The sequence below is a fragment of the Sphaerodactylus townsendi genome, linkage group LG10 (genome assembly GCF_021028975.2).
Source record: "Sphaerodactylus townsendi isolate TG3544 linkage group LG10, MPM_Stown_v2.3, whole genome shotgun sequence".
NCBI lineage: Eukaryota > Metazoa > Chordata > Lepidosauria > Squamata > Sphaerodactylidae > Sphaerodactylus > Sphaerodactylus townsendi.
This window is the reverse complement of record NC_059434.1, coordinates 6,765,549-6,780,908: the sequence shown is the minus strand read 5'-3', so window position 1 is coordinate 6,780,908 and position 15,360 is coordinate 6,765,549. Positions and strand designations below refer to the sequence as shown.

The 15,360-nt window shown below is 47.0% G+C and overlaps 1 protein-coding gene across 1 annotated transcript; it reads left to right on the top strand.

Moving 5' to 3' along the window:
* The first annotated feature begins 523 nt into the window (after positions 1–523).
* Positions 524–15,033, top strand: LOC125439591 (cytoplasmic polyadenylation element-binding protein 2-like). The gene is made up of 3 exons (XM_048508705.1): positions 524–1,199; positions 7,211–7,501; positions 14,554–15,033. The coding sequence occupies exons 1-3, from the start codon at positions 654–656 to the stop codon at positions 15,031–15,033; spliced, it is 1,317 nt and encodes a 438-aa protein (XP_048364662.1). The 5' UTR covers positions 524–653.
* Positions 15,034–15,360: the final 327 nt, after the last annotated feature.

The following is a 15,360-nucleotide window of genomic DNA, read 5'->3' as shown; positions in this document are numbered from 1 at the left end:
CCGAGTAGGGTCTTTTCCCGCCGTCAAAGGGGCGTAATAGGGGGAGGGGGGGGTCGTTCTTTTGATTCGCCAGGATTTTAATGTAGGGAGACCCCTTATAGAACCCGTTTCTCCAGTCACCCCATATGGGGGGCGATTAACCCCTGGGGGGGGGGGTGTCTCCCTATCAGCCCTAGACAGGGGAAGGGGACCCCCGTCCTCGCCCCGAGCGGGATGCCTTTTCGCCGGTGCTGAGACCCTCGTCCCCAGCCCGGGCAGGGGTGGGGGGGGCGTCACTAAAGGGGCGGCCCCCCCCGGCTTCTATGACCGCGGGGTTCGGGGGCCTGGCTGCGGGAGGCGGCGGGCAGAGCAGAGCCGCTTGCACCGCTGCAGGGGGGGCGGGTTGCGCGGCCCGCCTGACCGCTCGCGTCATCCCGGCAGGAGCGGCTGCGGGGCGGGTAGCGGAGCGCTCTTAGCCGCCGCCGCCGCCTCCTCCTCCTGCTGCTGCTGCTGCTGCTCCTCCTCCTGCGCCGGTCTTGCGGCCGGGAGGGAGGGAGGGAGGTGGGAAGGAGGGAGGTGGGCCGGCGGCGGCGCCCGATGCCGTCTCCTCCTGCCGCCGCCGCCGCTGCTCGTGGTGGGCCGGCCGGGCGCTGCCGCTGAGTCCCTCCTGGGCCATGGAGTCTCCCCCCAACGGCCTGCTGGGCTCGGGCTTCGGCGGCCTGCAGGGCCCCGAGCTGGCCGCGCCGCAGCACCGCCCGGCCCCGGCCGCCGCCTCGCCCCCGCCGCCCGGCTTCGGCGCGCCCTGGTCGGCGTCCCCCCCGCCTCAGCAGGCGCCCCCGCCGCCCGCCCCGCCGCCGCCGCCGCCCCCGCCGCAGGCCCCCGCCATGGCCCCGCCGCCCAGCCCGGAGGCCTCCGACAGCGGCGGCTTCTACGGCGGGATGGGGTCGTCGCTGGCGCCGGCCTCCTTCTTCCAGGGCTTCTCCTCCTCCGGCGGCGGCGGCGGCGGCGGCGTCTCCCCGCACGGGCCCTTCGGAGGACCCTTCTCGGCCGCGCCCCCGCCGCAGATCTCTCTGCCTCAGCAGCCGCCGCCTCAGCAGCCGCCGCCGCCGCCTCAGACGCGGCGCTCCCCGGTCAGCCCGCAGCTCCAGCCGCAGCAGCATCAACCCCCCGCCGCCGCCGCCGCCTTCCTCCAGCAGAGGAACTCCTACAACCACCACCAGGTGGGTCTCCTCGGGAGGAGGAGGAGGGCGAGGGGGGGCCCGGTGACATCCCCCCCCAGCTGGCATGGAAGCACTTTGGCACGCCAGATGTTATGGACTACAATTCCCATCAGCCCCTGCCAGCATGGCCAGTTGGGCTGATGGGAATTGTAGTCCATAACATCTGGAGTGCCAAAGGTTCGCCACCACGGAGTTAGAACATATGGGGGGGGGGGGGGGGGGGGGAGGCAGAGACCCCCGAAGGGTCCTTCAGCGGGGGTTAAATTTCTTTTCACCGGCATACTCTCTCGGTGTGTATACAGGAAGTATGTGTGTATGAAATGGGTGTGTGTGTGTGTATGCTATATATGCTGAACACTGTATATTCTATATGCAAGGTGTGTGTGTGTATATTCATTTCATTTCATTTATTGGACTTGTACCCCGCTCTCCCCCATAGGGCTCAGAGCGGCTAACAACCAACAAAACAGAATAACAGAATCAAATATGAGCAATAAATAAATATGAACAACAAGTACACCAAAACCATAACCCTTGTGTATATATACACACACACACATATTACACACACACCTGTGTGTATATATATATATACACAGACAGGCACAGACGCACAACATTTGCATATCAAAAATGTCCATTTCATTTTATTTCACTTTATATTTATACCCCGCCCTATCCCCGAGGGGCTCAGGGCGACTAACAACATAATAAACAGATACATTATACCAACGTAACAATGATAAATTACATAGAACTAAAATAGAGCCAGATTACAGATGGCGACTTAACATTTCGAGCTAAACAATTTCCAAGAACAATAACAGCACCATTTGCAGCATATACATTAATGTATACCACTAAATCCATAATATCCACAACATTCATCGTAAGTTAGCAATTAGCAATAATACATAACTACATAGCCATAATCAAAAACATCAGAATAACAGTATATAACAATTAAATCAAAATATATAGTTGACTCTAGTCCATGTATACGCTTCCTTTCCCTTGATGGGCTCAAGGCAGCTTCCCACATAGATAGTAATGAAATCATGCCTTAAATAATTTAAAACATGGATGGCAGCTAAATGGTCAACTCTTAAATAATTAAGGTACCCAGAAACTTACTTCCCAATCAGTAAAATAGAAACCACCAAAAATGTGATATAAATATAGGGCTGTGTATGTGTCAGCTGTGAATTGGTGGGAAACCTCAGTAGTACATATGTGTGTAAAATGTGCATGTTATGTATCTACTTGCATACTTCAAATATGGATACATAGGTGTGCAAGTTAATAATGTAGATACACATGTATGTAGATTTGGGGGTTGTGTACATAGATACATCTGTGCTTATATGTGTGTCTTAAAATATATTAATACATTCATGTAGCCAAATGTGTGTATGCATATTGTAGTAGGTGTGTGCCCATCCGTTTGAATGCACATTATGGTATAACATGTATACAAAACATAAATGTATGTATACATCTCTCTCTCCTCTTCCTCTCTTTCAGACATCTTTAGCCAGCTGTGTGTGTGTAAATAAAACTCATTTTCTCCTTTCACACCTCCCATTGTGGAAGGGCAGACTCTCAGAGCTGGAGGTGGGAGGGGGGGCAGAGTTGCTGTGATTGAGGTTGCCAAAAACTGCCTTCCTTTGCCTTCGACCCCTGCCCCGTTTTGAGGGAAGCAGAGCTCTGGGTCCTGATGCAGGAGGATGAGACCACTTATCTATTTTTGAGAAGAGCCGCTTTTCCTTGTGGAAGGAAATGGGGACCCTGAATTGGCTGACTCATAATAAACACACTTGGAGGGGGGAGGTTTATTTGGAGAGAGAAGATTTTAAAATGGGAAACAACCCAAGATGGGCTTCTTCAAAAGTGTGCATGCTGCCTTGCCCACATAGATGTATGTACACACCCAAGTTGAAATTTCAAAGCGGTGACAGTCTGTCACTGCTGGTTTATGGATGCAGGGCGGGGCTCGTGCAGCTTTCTTCATCCGACAGCCCAGTTTTTGCATGGGAGGGGGAGGAGGTGAACGAGATGTACCCTTTTTTCTCTTCCCTCATTGAGCATTCTTGGCATCTCAAAGGGGAAGCTACATCCTTGTGCATCAGAACACGCAGACTGCAGAGCATGCAGTTGTTATATCATCGTCCTGAACATATTTGTGTTGTAAATGGCATAAAACCCCGTGTGTAGCTTTGCATGCTGCCCGTGCGCATCAGTGCTTTTTCGTGCATGCAGCATAAAATGCGTTAGATATGGCGCTCTGTGCTACTTTTGAAAGTAACTTCCCCATTGGAATTTGGTAACGTGTTAGGTCCTGGGATGGCAAAGGAGACTTTTCACCTCTCTTCTTCCTTCTCTCTGGTGTTGACAAAGTTAATTATTAGATTCTGTTTGCTGTTGGCTTATATGTACTGGACACGTATACACTGCGTAGAGCTACCAGAAATGATAATGTGCTAAGTCTGCAGCTCCTAGTAGACTGTGTTTAATTGATATTCTCTGCATTGTTCTGTTGGCTGTTTGTAGGTTTCTTTTGCTCTCCTTTCAGCCGCTTGATTTTGCTGTAGCTGCAGCACCGCAGGTGTTATCATGGCAGGCAAGCAAGAGAACAGCTTTCGGCAGGTTTTGGTTTTTTGCAATCTGTGCTACGTACAAAGCTGCTTATGCAAGCTGTGAGCGAGGCCAAGAAAAGTTTTAAGTGTGGAATTTCAGGTTGTCCCAGTCTTCCTGCGTAGAAGAACACTTAACGCTGCTTTGATGGGTGGGGTGGGATTCTGTTCTCCGATTGGCTGGGAAGTTGCTTTCCTGATGGAGCCCTGTAAGAATTTTATTTTGATACATACTGACAGTTAGATAAACAGACAGTTTCATGTCTGTTTTCTGTAGCGGATGATTAGTTTTATTCTCAAATCCACAAATCAGTTTGCTGTGTTCTGCTTACGCTCTTGTATTAAAATCGTTCTCCTCCAGCCTTATTATTTCCTTTACAGAAAGCTCTTTTCTGTAATCACAACCTGAGAAGAGGGTTAAATTGGGATCTAGGCCTGATGTTTCCAACTTTTTATCCCATGGGCTCTAATTCCAGGAAACCACCCGTGTTTCTGGGGAAATCAGCTTCAGATCAGTAGGTTACGACAGTGGTTATTAATTCTCAGGGTAGCTTGCATGAAAAATTAATAATTACATCAAGGGTGTTTCTTTCCTCTCCATCATGCTGCTGTGGCATTGTGTTCATATGAATTTAATAGGACAGCTAAAAGGAAATAAAATATTATTCCTTGTTACTCATAGTTCTCATTTTGAACAAATAGTGGAGTGGACACAATTCCCCAGCTTTTAATAAGGTGAAGAAAAGCTCTTCTGACAGAGACTTGATAACGGTGGAGTTTGCCATCAGCTTACTCCACTTTTTAGTTGTTGGTAGGGTGAGGCATTACCACACCCAACAACCTGACAGAAATGCTCAACATTTACCACCTAAGTATTCACAATGGTATGGAACTGTGGTGTCTGCCTGATTATTCTACTAAAATGACTTCGGAATTTAAATACATTAAATACATATTTTGTGTATAAGATTCACTGTGATGCATTACATTTTTGCTTTTTTTAATATTCTACATTCAAGTACCTACTTAGTATATTTTACTTTAAACTATACAAACTAAAATTAATGTAATTTTCTATTTTACCGACATTGATTTCCTGTTTTTGTGAACGGTTTGAGTTATTAAACCCAGGAATTCTAACACAGTTTGCTTTAAGATGTGTGTGGTATCTTTTTTAATAGGAAAAAAACCCTTAGTGATTGACTTTACTTTGCTGGACAACTTTGCATAGCTATAGTTGTCCACACATTAAGTAGTCCCTTAACTTTACTTTTTGACATAGAATATAAAAGCTGCAAAAAGTATCAGATTTTTATTCAACCCTTCTGGGGCGCTCCAGAGCTTTCCTGATACCACACTGTACTTTTAGTTGAGTCCCTTAGTCAGCAGTAATATGTGCTTCATTGTTCCCATTTATTTATATTTTTTGTTCTACACTTATTTTGAACATTTATTTGGTACATTATGTCCTAGCTATTATTCTGAATATCCAAATCTGACTATCTCAGGCTTGGGTTTGTTACTATCAGTTCACCTAGCCACCAACGATAGAAAAAGTTTCATAAACTAGAAAAGAGAAATAGTTGGGCATTTTGTCCTTTCGCACTATCAGAGGTTACTACACATGAATACTATAGGCAAGTGGACTGCTAACGTGGGCAGGGTCGTAGCACCAAGGGGGTGTGATACCCCGGGCGAGCGCTGGGGCAGGGGCGTGGCAGGGGCACAGGGCGCACGTGTGCCCCTGGCGCCGTTCCCCCTCGCTCCAGCCCTGCTGGTGGGTCTTTACAATGAGGCTGTTACTTTTTATCAGAGTAGCCATATATGGAAAGACGCTGTCATTTGAACGTCTGAACCATATGTTGAACCTGTAAGTGTGAAGTTTCACTGGTGGTTCTTTTTCTTCTTTTGAGAGAGAGAGAAATACAGTGTATAATATGTGTGTACAATATACAGTCTGAAGAGAAACCAGAATATATGCAATACTTTTCTTGTATTTGGGAAAACCAACCCGAGGTCTATTTCCTGCTGCGTCGGTGCTGCAAGTGGGAGGGGGGCTCTTGGGCCAGGTGGCCCCACTGCTGCTGCCCCAGAGAAAGTGCGTGCAGATGCTTGAGTCGGGGAGGAGACAAAGTCAAGCTTGTGTCTTCTGTCACTTCCAGGACCTGCTTAAACAGTGGTTTTTGAATTGGTTTATTCTAAATCTGCTTGTGGTCCTCTGCAAAAGTGCCTCAAAACTTTTCTAAGCTGGCAGTTCCTTGATAACTTGTTAGTAAACCTACGTAAGGGAAGAAAAAGAAGAAGAATTTGGATTTATATCCCCCCTTTCTTTCCTGTTCTCACCATCCTCCTGTTCTCCCTTGCATAAGGAGAATGGCTGAATCCAGGCTTTTGTTGTATTGTTTATTTTTGTTTTTACCCTACCCTTTCCCAGGAAACTGGGTTCAGGTGGTTAACAACATAAACACAAACATAGATAAAATGCTAATATAATACACGAGTAAAACCATAAAACTTAATTTGAGCTAATAGAAGTCGGGAGGAGGAGGAGGAGGAGTTTGGATTTATATCCCCCCTTTCTCTCCTATAGGAGACTCAAAGGGGCTTACAACCTCCTTGCCCTTCCCCCCCTCACAACAAACACCCTGTGAGGTGGGTGGGGCTGAGAGAGCCCCGAGAAGCTGTGACTAGCCCAAGGTCACCCAGCTGGCGTGTGTGGGAGTGGACAGGCTAATCTGAATTCCCCAGATAAGCCCCCACAGCTCAGGCGGCAGAGCTGGGAATCAAACCCGGTTCCTCCAGATTAGATACACGAGCTCTTAACCTCCTACGCCACTGCTGCTCCTTGGTAAGGGACTTTTGTTGCATGTAAAGCCTGTCCCTAACGCTGGTTGGTGTGCTCGCTCCGGCATTTCCTGGGTAAGCAAGAACTGAACATAGTTTTGTCTGTGGGCTGATCATTTGCAGACTGGGCTACTGCATTGTGTTCTTCATGAGGTTGTGGAGGAAGACTGCTCAGAAACCTTAGTGATGTGGAATGCAAGTGGCATGATGGCAAGTTGGCACTAGCTGTGGGAAACATTCCTGCCCAGTCTTGGAGCAATTGTGCTTGCTCTTTGCTTGCCTCAGTTCAGAGTACTAGTCGATTCCTTCAAAGCTGTGATTATGGTACTTCAAGGGCCACTTTCATCCATATGAACCTGCCTGGCCCCTTTGGAGTGGTGTTTCGTGCTCCCACCTTCTGAAGTGGGTTTGCATTTAAGACCGGCGCCTCCTTGGGAACCTTTTAGGCTAAGAGTTGGGGTACAAACCTGTTTGATAAGTAATATCCAATTAATCAACCATTTTTAAAATGACACGGTATCTTCACCTTTCCAGCCTCTTCTGAAGCCGTCACCTTGGAGTAACCACCAGAGCAGTGGATGGAGCACAGGAAACATGTCCTGGGGAAGTGTGCATGGTAGAGACCACCGCAGAACTGGAAACACAGGAATTCCAGGAACTATAAGCCAGATCTCTCCCTTAAAGAAGCCGTTTTCTGGAAACGTCATAGCTCCGCCTAAATTTACACGTTCAGCTCCATCATTGACACCGAAATCGTGGATTGAAGATAACGTTTTCCGAGCAGACAGCAACAGTAACACACTCTTACCCCTACAGGTAAGAATGGTATGTAACTCCAACCTTTTGAATACGGCTTAACTTAACATTTGTGGCTGATCCAATGATGACAATTAATTAATAGGCTCTAAAATGTGTGTTCTAGTTACAAGTTGCATAAAACTGTAGTTTATGTGATTAGCTTTAAAATCCTCTTTGTGTTTAGATTAGATCATGGAGATATTTAGAGGATGGAGATAGATTTCCTTAATCAATAACCTCTGAGGGTGTGCTCAGAAGGCACAAGATGAAGTGACGTTTCTGAAAGTAAGCACATCTCGGTCTGGTCAGTGCTGAGATCTGTGAATCTGTGTGAGCTGAGTTCTATAGGCAGGACAGCAAATTTATTTACTTGTTCAACAACACAAGCCTTTATTGGCATATAAAACAGGACAAAATTTTAAAACAAAACAAGGTTAAGAAATACAGTTAAAATTGCTAAAATTACTAATTTCCAGTATAAAATTTGCAACAGTTTCACCAAAGAGCACATCAGAGCTGTTCAGGAGATTGGGTATCTTATAACACTCATGCCACTGAGAACATTGCAAGGGAATGGAATTCATGTAATGTTTCAAATGGCAATATCTTATTGTACATTTAGGGCATGGGAGAACAAAGCACATGGTCAGAATGTTTCAACCCATTGAAGTCCTATCACATGAACAAACTCTTTTAGAACGTTCCATATTTTTAAATCTTCCCTCCAGCAGAGCTGATGGCAGCACATTACATCTTGCAGTAGCCAAGGCTCTCCTCTGGGTGGGATTAAACAGCAGACGAAGATATGCTGCCATAATTCCATGCTCGCATGGGATTAATAATGTAGTCGGAGAACAGGTTGTCTTGGCAGCACGAGTCAAATTATGAAAATCAAGATCCAAGAGCCTATTCTTAACTAGTCTGAAGGCTTCCACCTTTGTGAGCATATTTACTTATTCATTGATAGCCTGTTTTTCTTTCCAATGTGGAAAGTGACCTACATTGTCCTCCTTGATTCCATTTGATCTTCACAACAAACCTGTGAGTGAGTTAGGCTGTGTGTGACTGGCCCAAGGTCACCTGAGATTCTTCCAATTCAGAGTGGGCTTTTGAACCTAGGTCTCCCAGATCCTAGTCTGACGCTCTACCACAGGGGTGTCCAACCTATGGTGCTCCAGATGTTCATGGATTACAATTCCCATTGGAGTCCATAAACATCTGGAGCACTATAGGTTGGACCCCTCTACCACATTCGCCAACATATAATATGCTGTTCACTTTCATACTAGCAGTTTGGAGTTATTTCTTGGGCACTCTGTTTCAGTGAAGAGACTGGATGGCCCTGTTGATAGTCTGTTGCATTCCAGACCTATTGGTGTTCCCTCTCCATCTTTTTTCAGCAGCGATTGGGAGAATTTTTAAACACAAAATGCCATTCTATCAGGCCGTGGAGTATAGAGACAGTTCCTCAGTAATCCTGTCCCTTTAAAATGTATTTGTTTTTTGGTTTGTCCCTCTTGCAGTCAGCTTGTCCTCCCTTGGCCTTCATCAATCGCTTCTTGTTCTCAAGGATGTGGTTCTGTGGCCGTGTTCGTGCGCGCACACTGGAGTGCTTCTTTTCGCTTTGCATCCAACTGAGGCCATTGCTCATTTTTGTAATTGTAATTCTGTGTTCACGCTATCCGAAGTGCTCGGGCCCTCCTGAACTAACCGTTAATTGATGGACACTGCAAGAGGACTGACGAGTTGAGAGAGAACATGAAGTAGTTAATGAGGGTAAAAAAAGGAATAAGAGGGAACTTACAGGGAGAAGTGGAATCATAGATAAAAGGGTCTGCCACCGTAGGATAGAATTTTACGGGGACCTTAGCGTGATATCAGTAAACTCAGTTTCAATTCTTCTATTAGCTGTAGGCTGAAGAGTAGTTTTTGCAGAAGAGCAAAACTGTTTTTCTATCAAGAAGGCCACTTGTCATAATGTCAGTTTAAAAAGTGTTGCCAAACTAGATGTTAAGGATCCATGATCTTTTGCTATGCATTTTACTACTGCTGGGGTCCTCTCTCCTCTTCTCCTTGGGCCAAAATTGTTCCCTTAAGTTTTTAAGCCATTAAGTGCAGCATCTACATTGTGCCTGTCTACCTTTTTCACAGTGGGATTTAAAACAGCGGGGGAAGGGGGGAGGGAAATGGCACAGAGGACTGAGTTTAACCCCCTTTCCTTGGTGTCACGGCCCTGGCCCATATCACTCCCCTCCACTGCCATATTTGCAACTAACTTACACATCTGTCTGAGACGCAACTGTGGACCCTAAATACAACACACCACTTCGTTCTACTTAAATGTTGATTTGGGCTCAATCCATTACATGAGAGCAGGATCTGGCAGAGAAGAACTGCTATGAAAGTGAACAAATAGTTCAGAGGGGTATATGAAGACATTAGAAGTCACAAGACAGCACCAGCCGAGCAGTCGTGGTAGCATCAGCCTTTGCAGATGTTTATGTTATCGTGCCAGTCTTTTTTAACAGGACAGTTTTTGTAATCTGGCAAATACCTACGTGAATGTTCTTTTTCTTTCTCTTCCCCTCCCTGACATTTTTCAGTATCCGGATGCTGTTGAAATAAGCCTCTTAATGACTCTAAAAAAAACTCACTGAATTTTAAGAGCTGACAATAACAATTGTACTAAGTCTGGTACTGTTTTTTGTCTTCTTCAGTGAGCTGCGTTTTTTGTAGGTAAACTGGAGCCCTTTGCAGCTAAGGCTGCTTATTTATAATGCTGTAAGATAGAATCCAAAACATGTTAAGAAAAATAAAGAAGAAAAATAAAAAATGCTAACCTGAATGGGGAACTGGTTGTGGTGGGTTTTCCGGGCTGCGTGGTCGTGGTCTAGTGGATCTTGTTCCTAACGTTTCGCCTGCATCTGTGGCTGGCATCTTCAGAGGTGTATCACAGAGGGAAGTCGGTTGTATTCACAGGTGTATACACTGTGTCCGAAATGTTAGGAACAAGATCTACCAGACCACGGCCATGCAGCCTGGAAAACCCACCACAACCAGTTGAATCCGGCCGTGAAAGCCTTCGACAGTACAATAAATGGAGAAAATTGCCTAGACAGTAGTTTTGAGCTGGGAAAAATCTGCAGGTGAGATAACAAACTGGACCAACTTGACCAACAATGTGATACCTTCTGGTATCTCCTTAAGTCATGGGTAAAGGAAGTAGCTGTTTTAGTTGGCGATAATTTTGCCAGCAGTGCTACATACATTAATGCTGGAAACTTGCACCATAATACATATGCAACTTTTACTGGAATTTGTAGAAAATATGTAGGAATTACTAGGCATATTGGTACAAATGGAGATGGTACATATCTGATGATATATGGTTTGCAAGAATCCTGGCCGGGAAAGGAACACATTTCAACTCAGAGAGTGTTTTATGTGTGTCTCTCTCTTTTTCAATATAGTCTCTAAAGATTAAGCTCTGCAATAATACTTAAGTTGAGCTAACTGTACTCAAAGAGTGTGTAGAAACTAGAGTGCAACAGAAGCTTAAAGTGTCTGTGTAATACTGATGCCTGTGTACTTCGACAGGATGTGACTGCTTCAGATGTAACTCTATGTTTTAGTGCTGCGAGAGCGAAGGTGTGCATTTGAACATTCCCCCTGCACTTCATGCAGTTGCTGTCAGGGACTTAAATATGAAATGGCAAACTTTATTTTCCATTTCTCTTTCAAACCAGAATTGCATCCATTTAACGTCAGCACACAAAGAAAGAAAAGGGCACGCAAGCTCGGTGGTTGTCCTTGTATCATCTTGGTGTTCTGCGTCAAATTTCCAACATTCACAGATTGGTCACCTGGTCCTAGTGGAACTTGATGTGCATAACTAATCCAATATAACACTTTCTTCCTCTGGTCCAATATATCGCTTTCTTCCTCTGTTTGCAAAACATTTTCAATATGAAGAGACTTGAGTGGATTGAATGTGCAGCAGCTGTTTAGCTTTAATTTGAGGAGTCCGTAAACTTCCCCGCAAGTAATCCGGATGTTGAGAGGAAATTGTATTTTTCTAGGAACTTTGCAGTTTCAAAAACCAAAATTCTCTTTCTTCCACCGAAGTGGTTAGTGATCTATGGAGTGAGTATACATGGATGTGTTGAGCCTCTGATCAGTGGTGAAAGTTATTCCCCCCACCCCATTTCCCAGCCAGATAATTTGATACAGCTTAAAAGACAAAGTTGAGCCCTCTATCCAAGTTACACCCCCTCTCTGCCAGCAGTGTTCTGCCTTTTACATTTTTTATCCCTTTGTTGGATGACAAGGTTTTCCCAGCATAATTAGTTCTGACTGAAGCATTTCGTATGCACGATAAGTCTAGAACTCTGACTCCCTTTTCTTTGTTTCCATAACAAATTAGAAACAACATGGCAGTTGAGGGCTTAAAATTAAAAATGTTGAAAAGGGCTAAAGGAACTTCAAAGCACCATCATAGAAGCATGAGTGTGGATGTGGGGAAAGCTAGCAAAATCCTTCCCCCAGCTTACACTGGGAGCAGCAGTGGCGTAGTGGTTAAGAGCAGGTGGAGAACCGGTTTTAATTCCCCACTCTGCTGCCTGAGCTGTGGAGGCTTATCTAGTGAGTCAGATTAGCTTGTGCGCTCCAGTACATGCCAGCTGGGTGACCTTAGGCTAGTCATAGCTCTTCTGAGCTCTCTCAGCTCCACCCAACTCACAGGTGTTTGTTGTGGAGGAGGGGAGGGAAAGGAGATTGTAAGCCCCTTTGAGTCTCCTTACAGGAGAGAAAGGGGGGATATAAATCCAACTCTTCTTCTTCTGTCAAAGCTTCTCTTCCTGAAGGTAGTTCCCCTCCCCCATTCCAGTCCATGGTGTGTCCAGAACATCACAGGGGGAAGTGGTTCAAGGGGAGGAGATCTTCTTAAATGTATGTGATACGTTAATTGAAGAAGAAACTGTTGGAGTCAATTTTTTTTTTAAATTAATGAAGTCAGGGAGTTCAGTGGTTAACCGTGGTGGGTGTACCATGTATCTTCCTAAAGGTAAGGAGGTCCAACTCCAGGCCATTACTGTAAAGGCCGCAATTCTGGCAGATATGAATCTTACTCTCTGAGCTGATCAGCCCCAATTAGCTGAGTTTTGAAGTGAGGTCCAGCGCCATCCAAGCACCTTCTGTCGGAACCAATGGCTGGGCATCCTGCCCTTTAAAAACCCCAGTGAGCAGCATCACAAAGTAGGGTGTTCTGCAATACATGCTGCCTGTCAGATCCCTGCATGGAGACATAAAGCATGCAGAGGGGCAGGCAGGGTGGTGGTCAGAACACAAGGAGAGCACTGTGGACAACAAGAACCGCTCCTTGCACCAAAACCAACCCAGGGGAGTAAAGTTCACACCCACTGCGCCTGTGCTCTCCCACTCAAGCTCATTTTCAAGTACAGCGGCTGTACAGTCAGGACCCAACAAGGTAGCTACGCTAGTCCAGGCACTCCTGGCATTGCACCCTGAAACAATCTTCCTGCCCACTCAGTCCCAGCCAGATACCGTGTTCAGTTCTGGTCGCCACATCTCAAAAAGGATATCGAAGAGATAGAAAAAGTGCAGAGAAGGGCAGCGAGGATGATTGAGGGACTGGAGCACCTTCCTGATGAGGAGAGGCTGCAGCGTTTGGGACTCTTTCGTTTGGAGAGGAGACGTCTGAGGGGGGATATGATTGAAGTCTATAAAATGATGCATGGGGTAGAAAATGTCGACAGAGAGAAATGTTTCTCTCTTTCTCACAATACTAGAACCAGGGGGCATTCATTGAAAATGCTGGGGGGAAGAATTAGGACTAATAAAAGGAAACACTTCTTCACACAACGGGTGATTGGTGTTTGGAATATGCTGCCACAGGAGGTGGTGATGGCCACTAAGCTGGATAGCTTTAAAAGGGGCATGGACAGATTTATGGAGGAGAAGTCGATCTATGGCTACCAATCTTGATCCTCTTTGATCTGAGATTGCAAATGCCTGAGCAGACCAGGTGCTCTTGAGCAGCAGCCGCAGAAGGCCATTGCTTTCACCTCCTGCAGGCGAGCTCCCAAAGGCACTTGGTGGGCCACTGCGAGTAGCAGAGAGCTGGACTAGATGGACTCTGGTCTGATCCAGCTGGCTTGTTCTTATGTTCTTATGAAGTCAGGAGCCCTTGCTGGCTGAGTGGTTCTGGTGCTGGCTGGAAATGAAGAAAAGATCGGCTTGCGGCAGGCAGGGGTGGTGGTGACATTGTGACTCAGTGGTTGTGGCATTCACCCAAGCTCACAGCGTGCCCCCCCACCTCCCAGAGGCACCCCTGAAAAATCTGCATATGGGCGCTGATGCCTTCAGAGGAGCTATGGTGGGGCAAGACATGGCAGTGGGTGGAAATCGCTAGAGCTGAGAAGATGTAAGGCATGGTGGTGGATGGGGACTCTGGTGTCTGGCTCCCCAGTCAGCAAGGTGGGAGGCACAGGGGGATCCACAGTATCCAGGAGTGTTCTTGCATTCCATGGGGCCTGCACAGACAATGCCAGAGGCGGTGTGGGGCTTGGCGTGATGTGACCCTTGAACCCTCTTCCACACAAGGTGGCACCTGGCCTTGACCAATTGGCCATGCCGGCAAGGGCTGATGGGAATTGTAGTCCATGAACATCTGGAGAGCCACCAGTTGCAGACCCCTGGCCTAGACTGAGCTCCAAATCAGATGAGGCAGATGATGAGCCCTGTTCTAGGTGAGGCTGGTGGCAGGGCTTGACCGGGCCAACACCTTGGGGGACAAGGCAAGGTGGAACAGACCGTGGCACTCAACTGAGTCCCAGCCAAGTCCTATAGGAAGCAAGGGTGGTGCCTAGCCAGCCCATTCAGTGAGGGATACAGTGCCTAGTCTGCACAAGAGAAGGGAGGAAATACCTGGCCTGTCCGAGGCAAGAAAAACACCACCTGTCCAGAGGGTGAAACAGATTGCCTCTTCCTTCTGTCCCCGCCTTTGGGAGGGAGGGGCAGGATCAGACAACCTGCATCTTCCTCTCCTCTCCCTCTAACAGAAGGCCAAGGCAGGCTGGGAGACGGGCCCCTCCACAGAGTGTCTGAGCCCCAGCCCTTCTTTGCTCCGCAGGGGATTTCTGATAAGGAGAGGAGAGGAGAATAACAGCAAGCTAGTTCCAATGAGAAGCAGCAGCCGCACCGCATGGGCTGGTTTAACGGCACCTCATTTGGGCAGCAGCCTCTTTCGTGAGGGGAGACCTTCCTGGGCTAGAGGCCACCGGGCCCATGACGACCTGGCAGAGCTGGTGACAGCACTCAGTGGGCGCTTCTACGGGCGCCTCATTGCTGTCTCTCAGAGCCGCCTCCAGCGGCATGCCTCCTTCCCGCGCGGGTCACATGATTACTGCCACGTTCCGGGACGGGGTGACGTGAGGGATGAGGAAGGGGAGTTGGAAAGGGGAGTTCACGCACGTGCAGTGGAAGGGGGAGAAAAACCAGTTTTACCTGGCACAGGTGTGTTACCTGAGCTGTTGGAGTAGTGGAAAACACGCTCGCATGGATGAGCAGTGGTCCCTGAAAATTTCAGGTTGTTTGGTCCAGGCGTTTAGGTGTTAGGGCGTGGCTAACAAAGTCACGGATAGGTTTATATATATAGATAGAAGAAGATAGATAGAAGATAGAAAGGTAGATATCTTCTTCCTGTTGTCAACATCAGAACTGTCAAAGGCTTTCATGGCTGGATTCAACTGGTTGTGGTGGGTTTTCTGGGCTGTGTGGCCGTTATCTGGTGGATCTTGTTCCTAACGTTTCGCCTGCATCTGTGGCTGGCATCTTCAGAGGTGTATCACAGAGGGAAGTCTGTTATT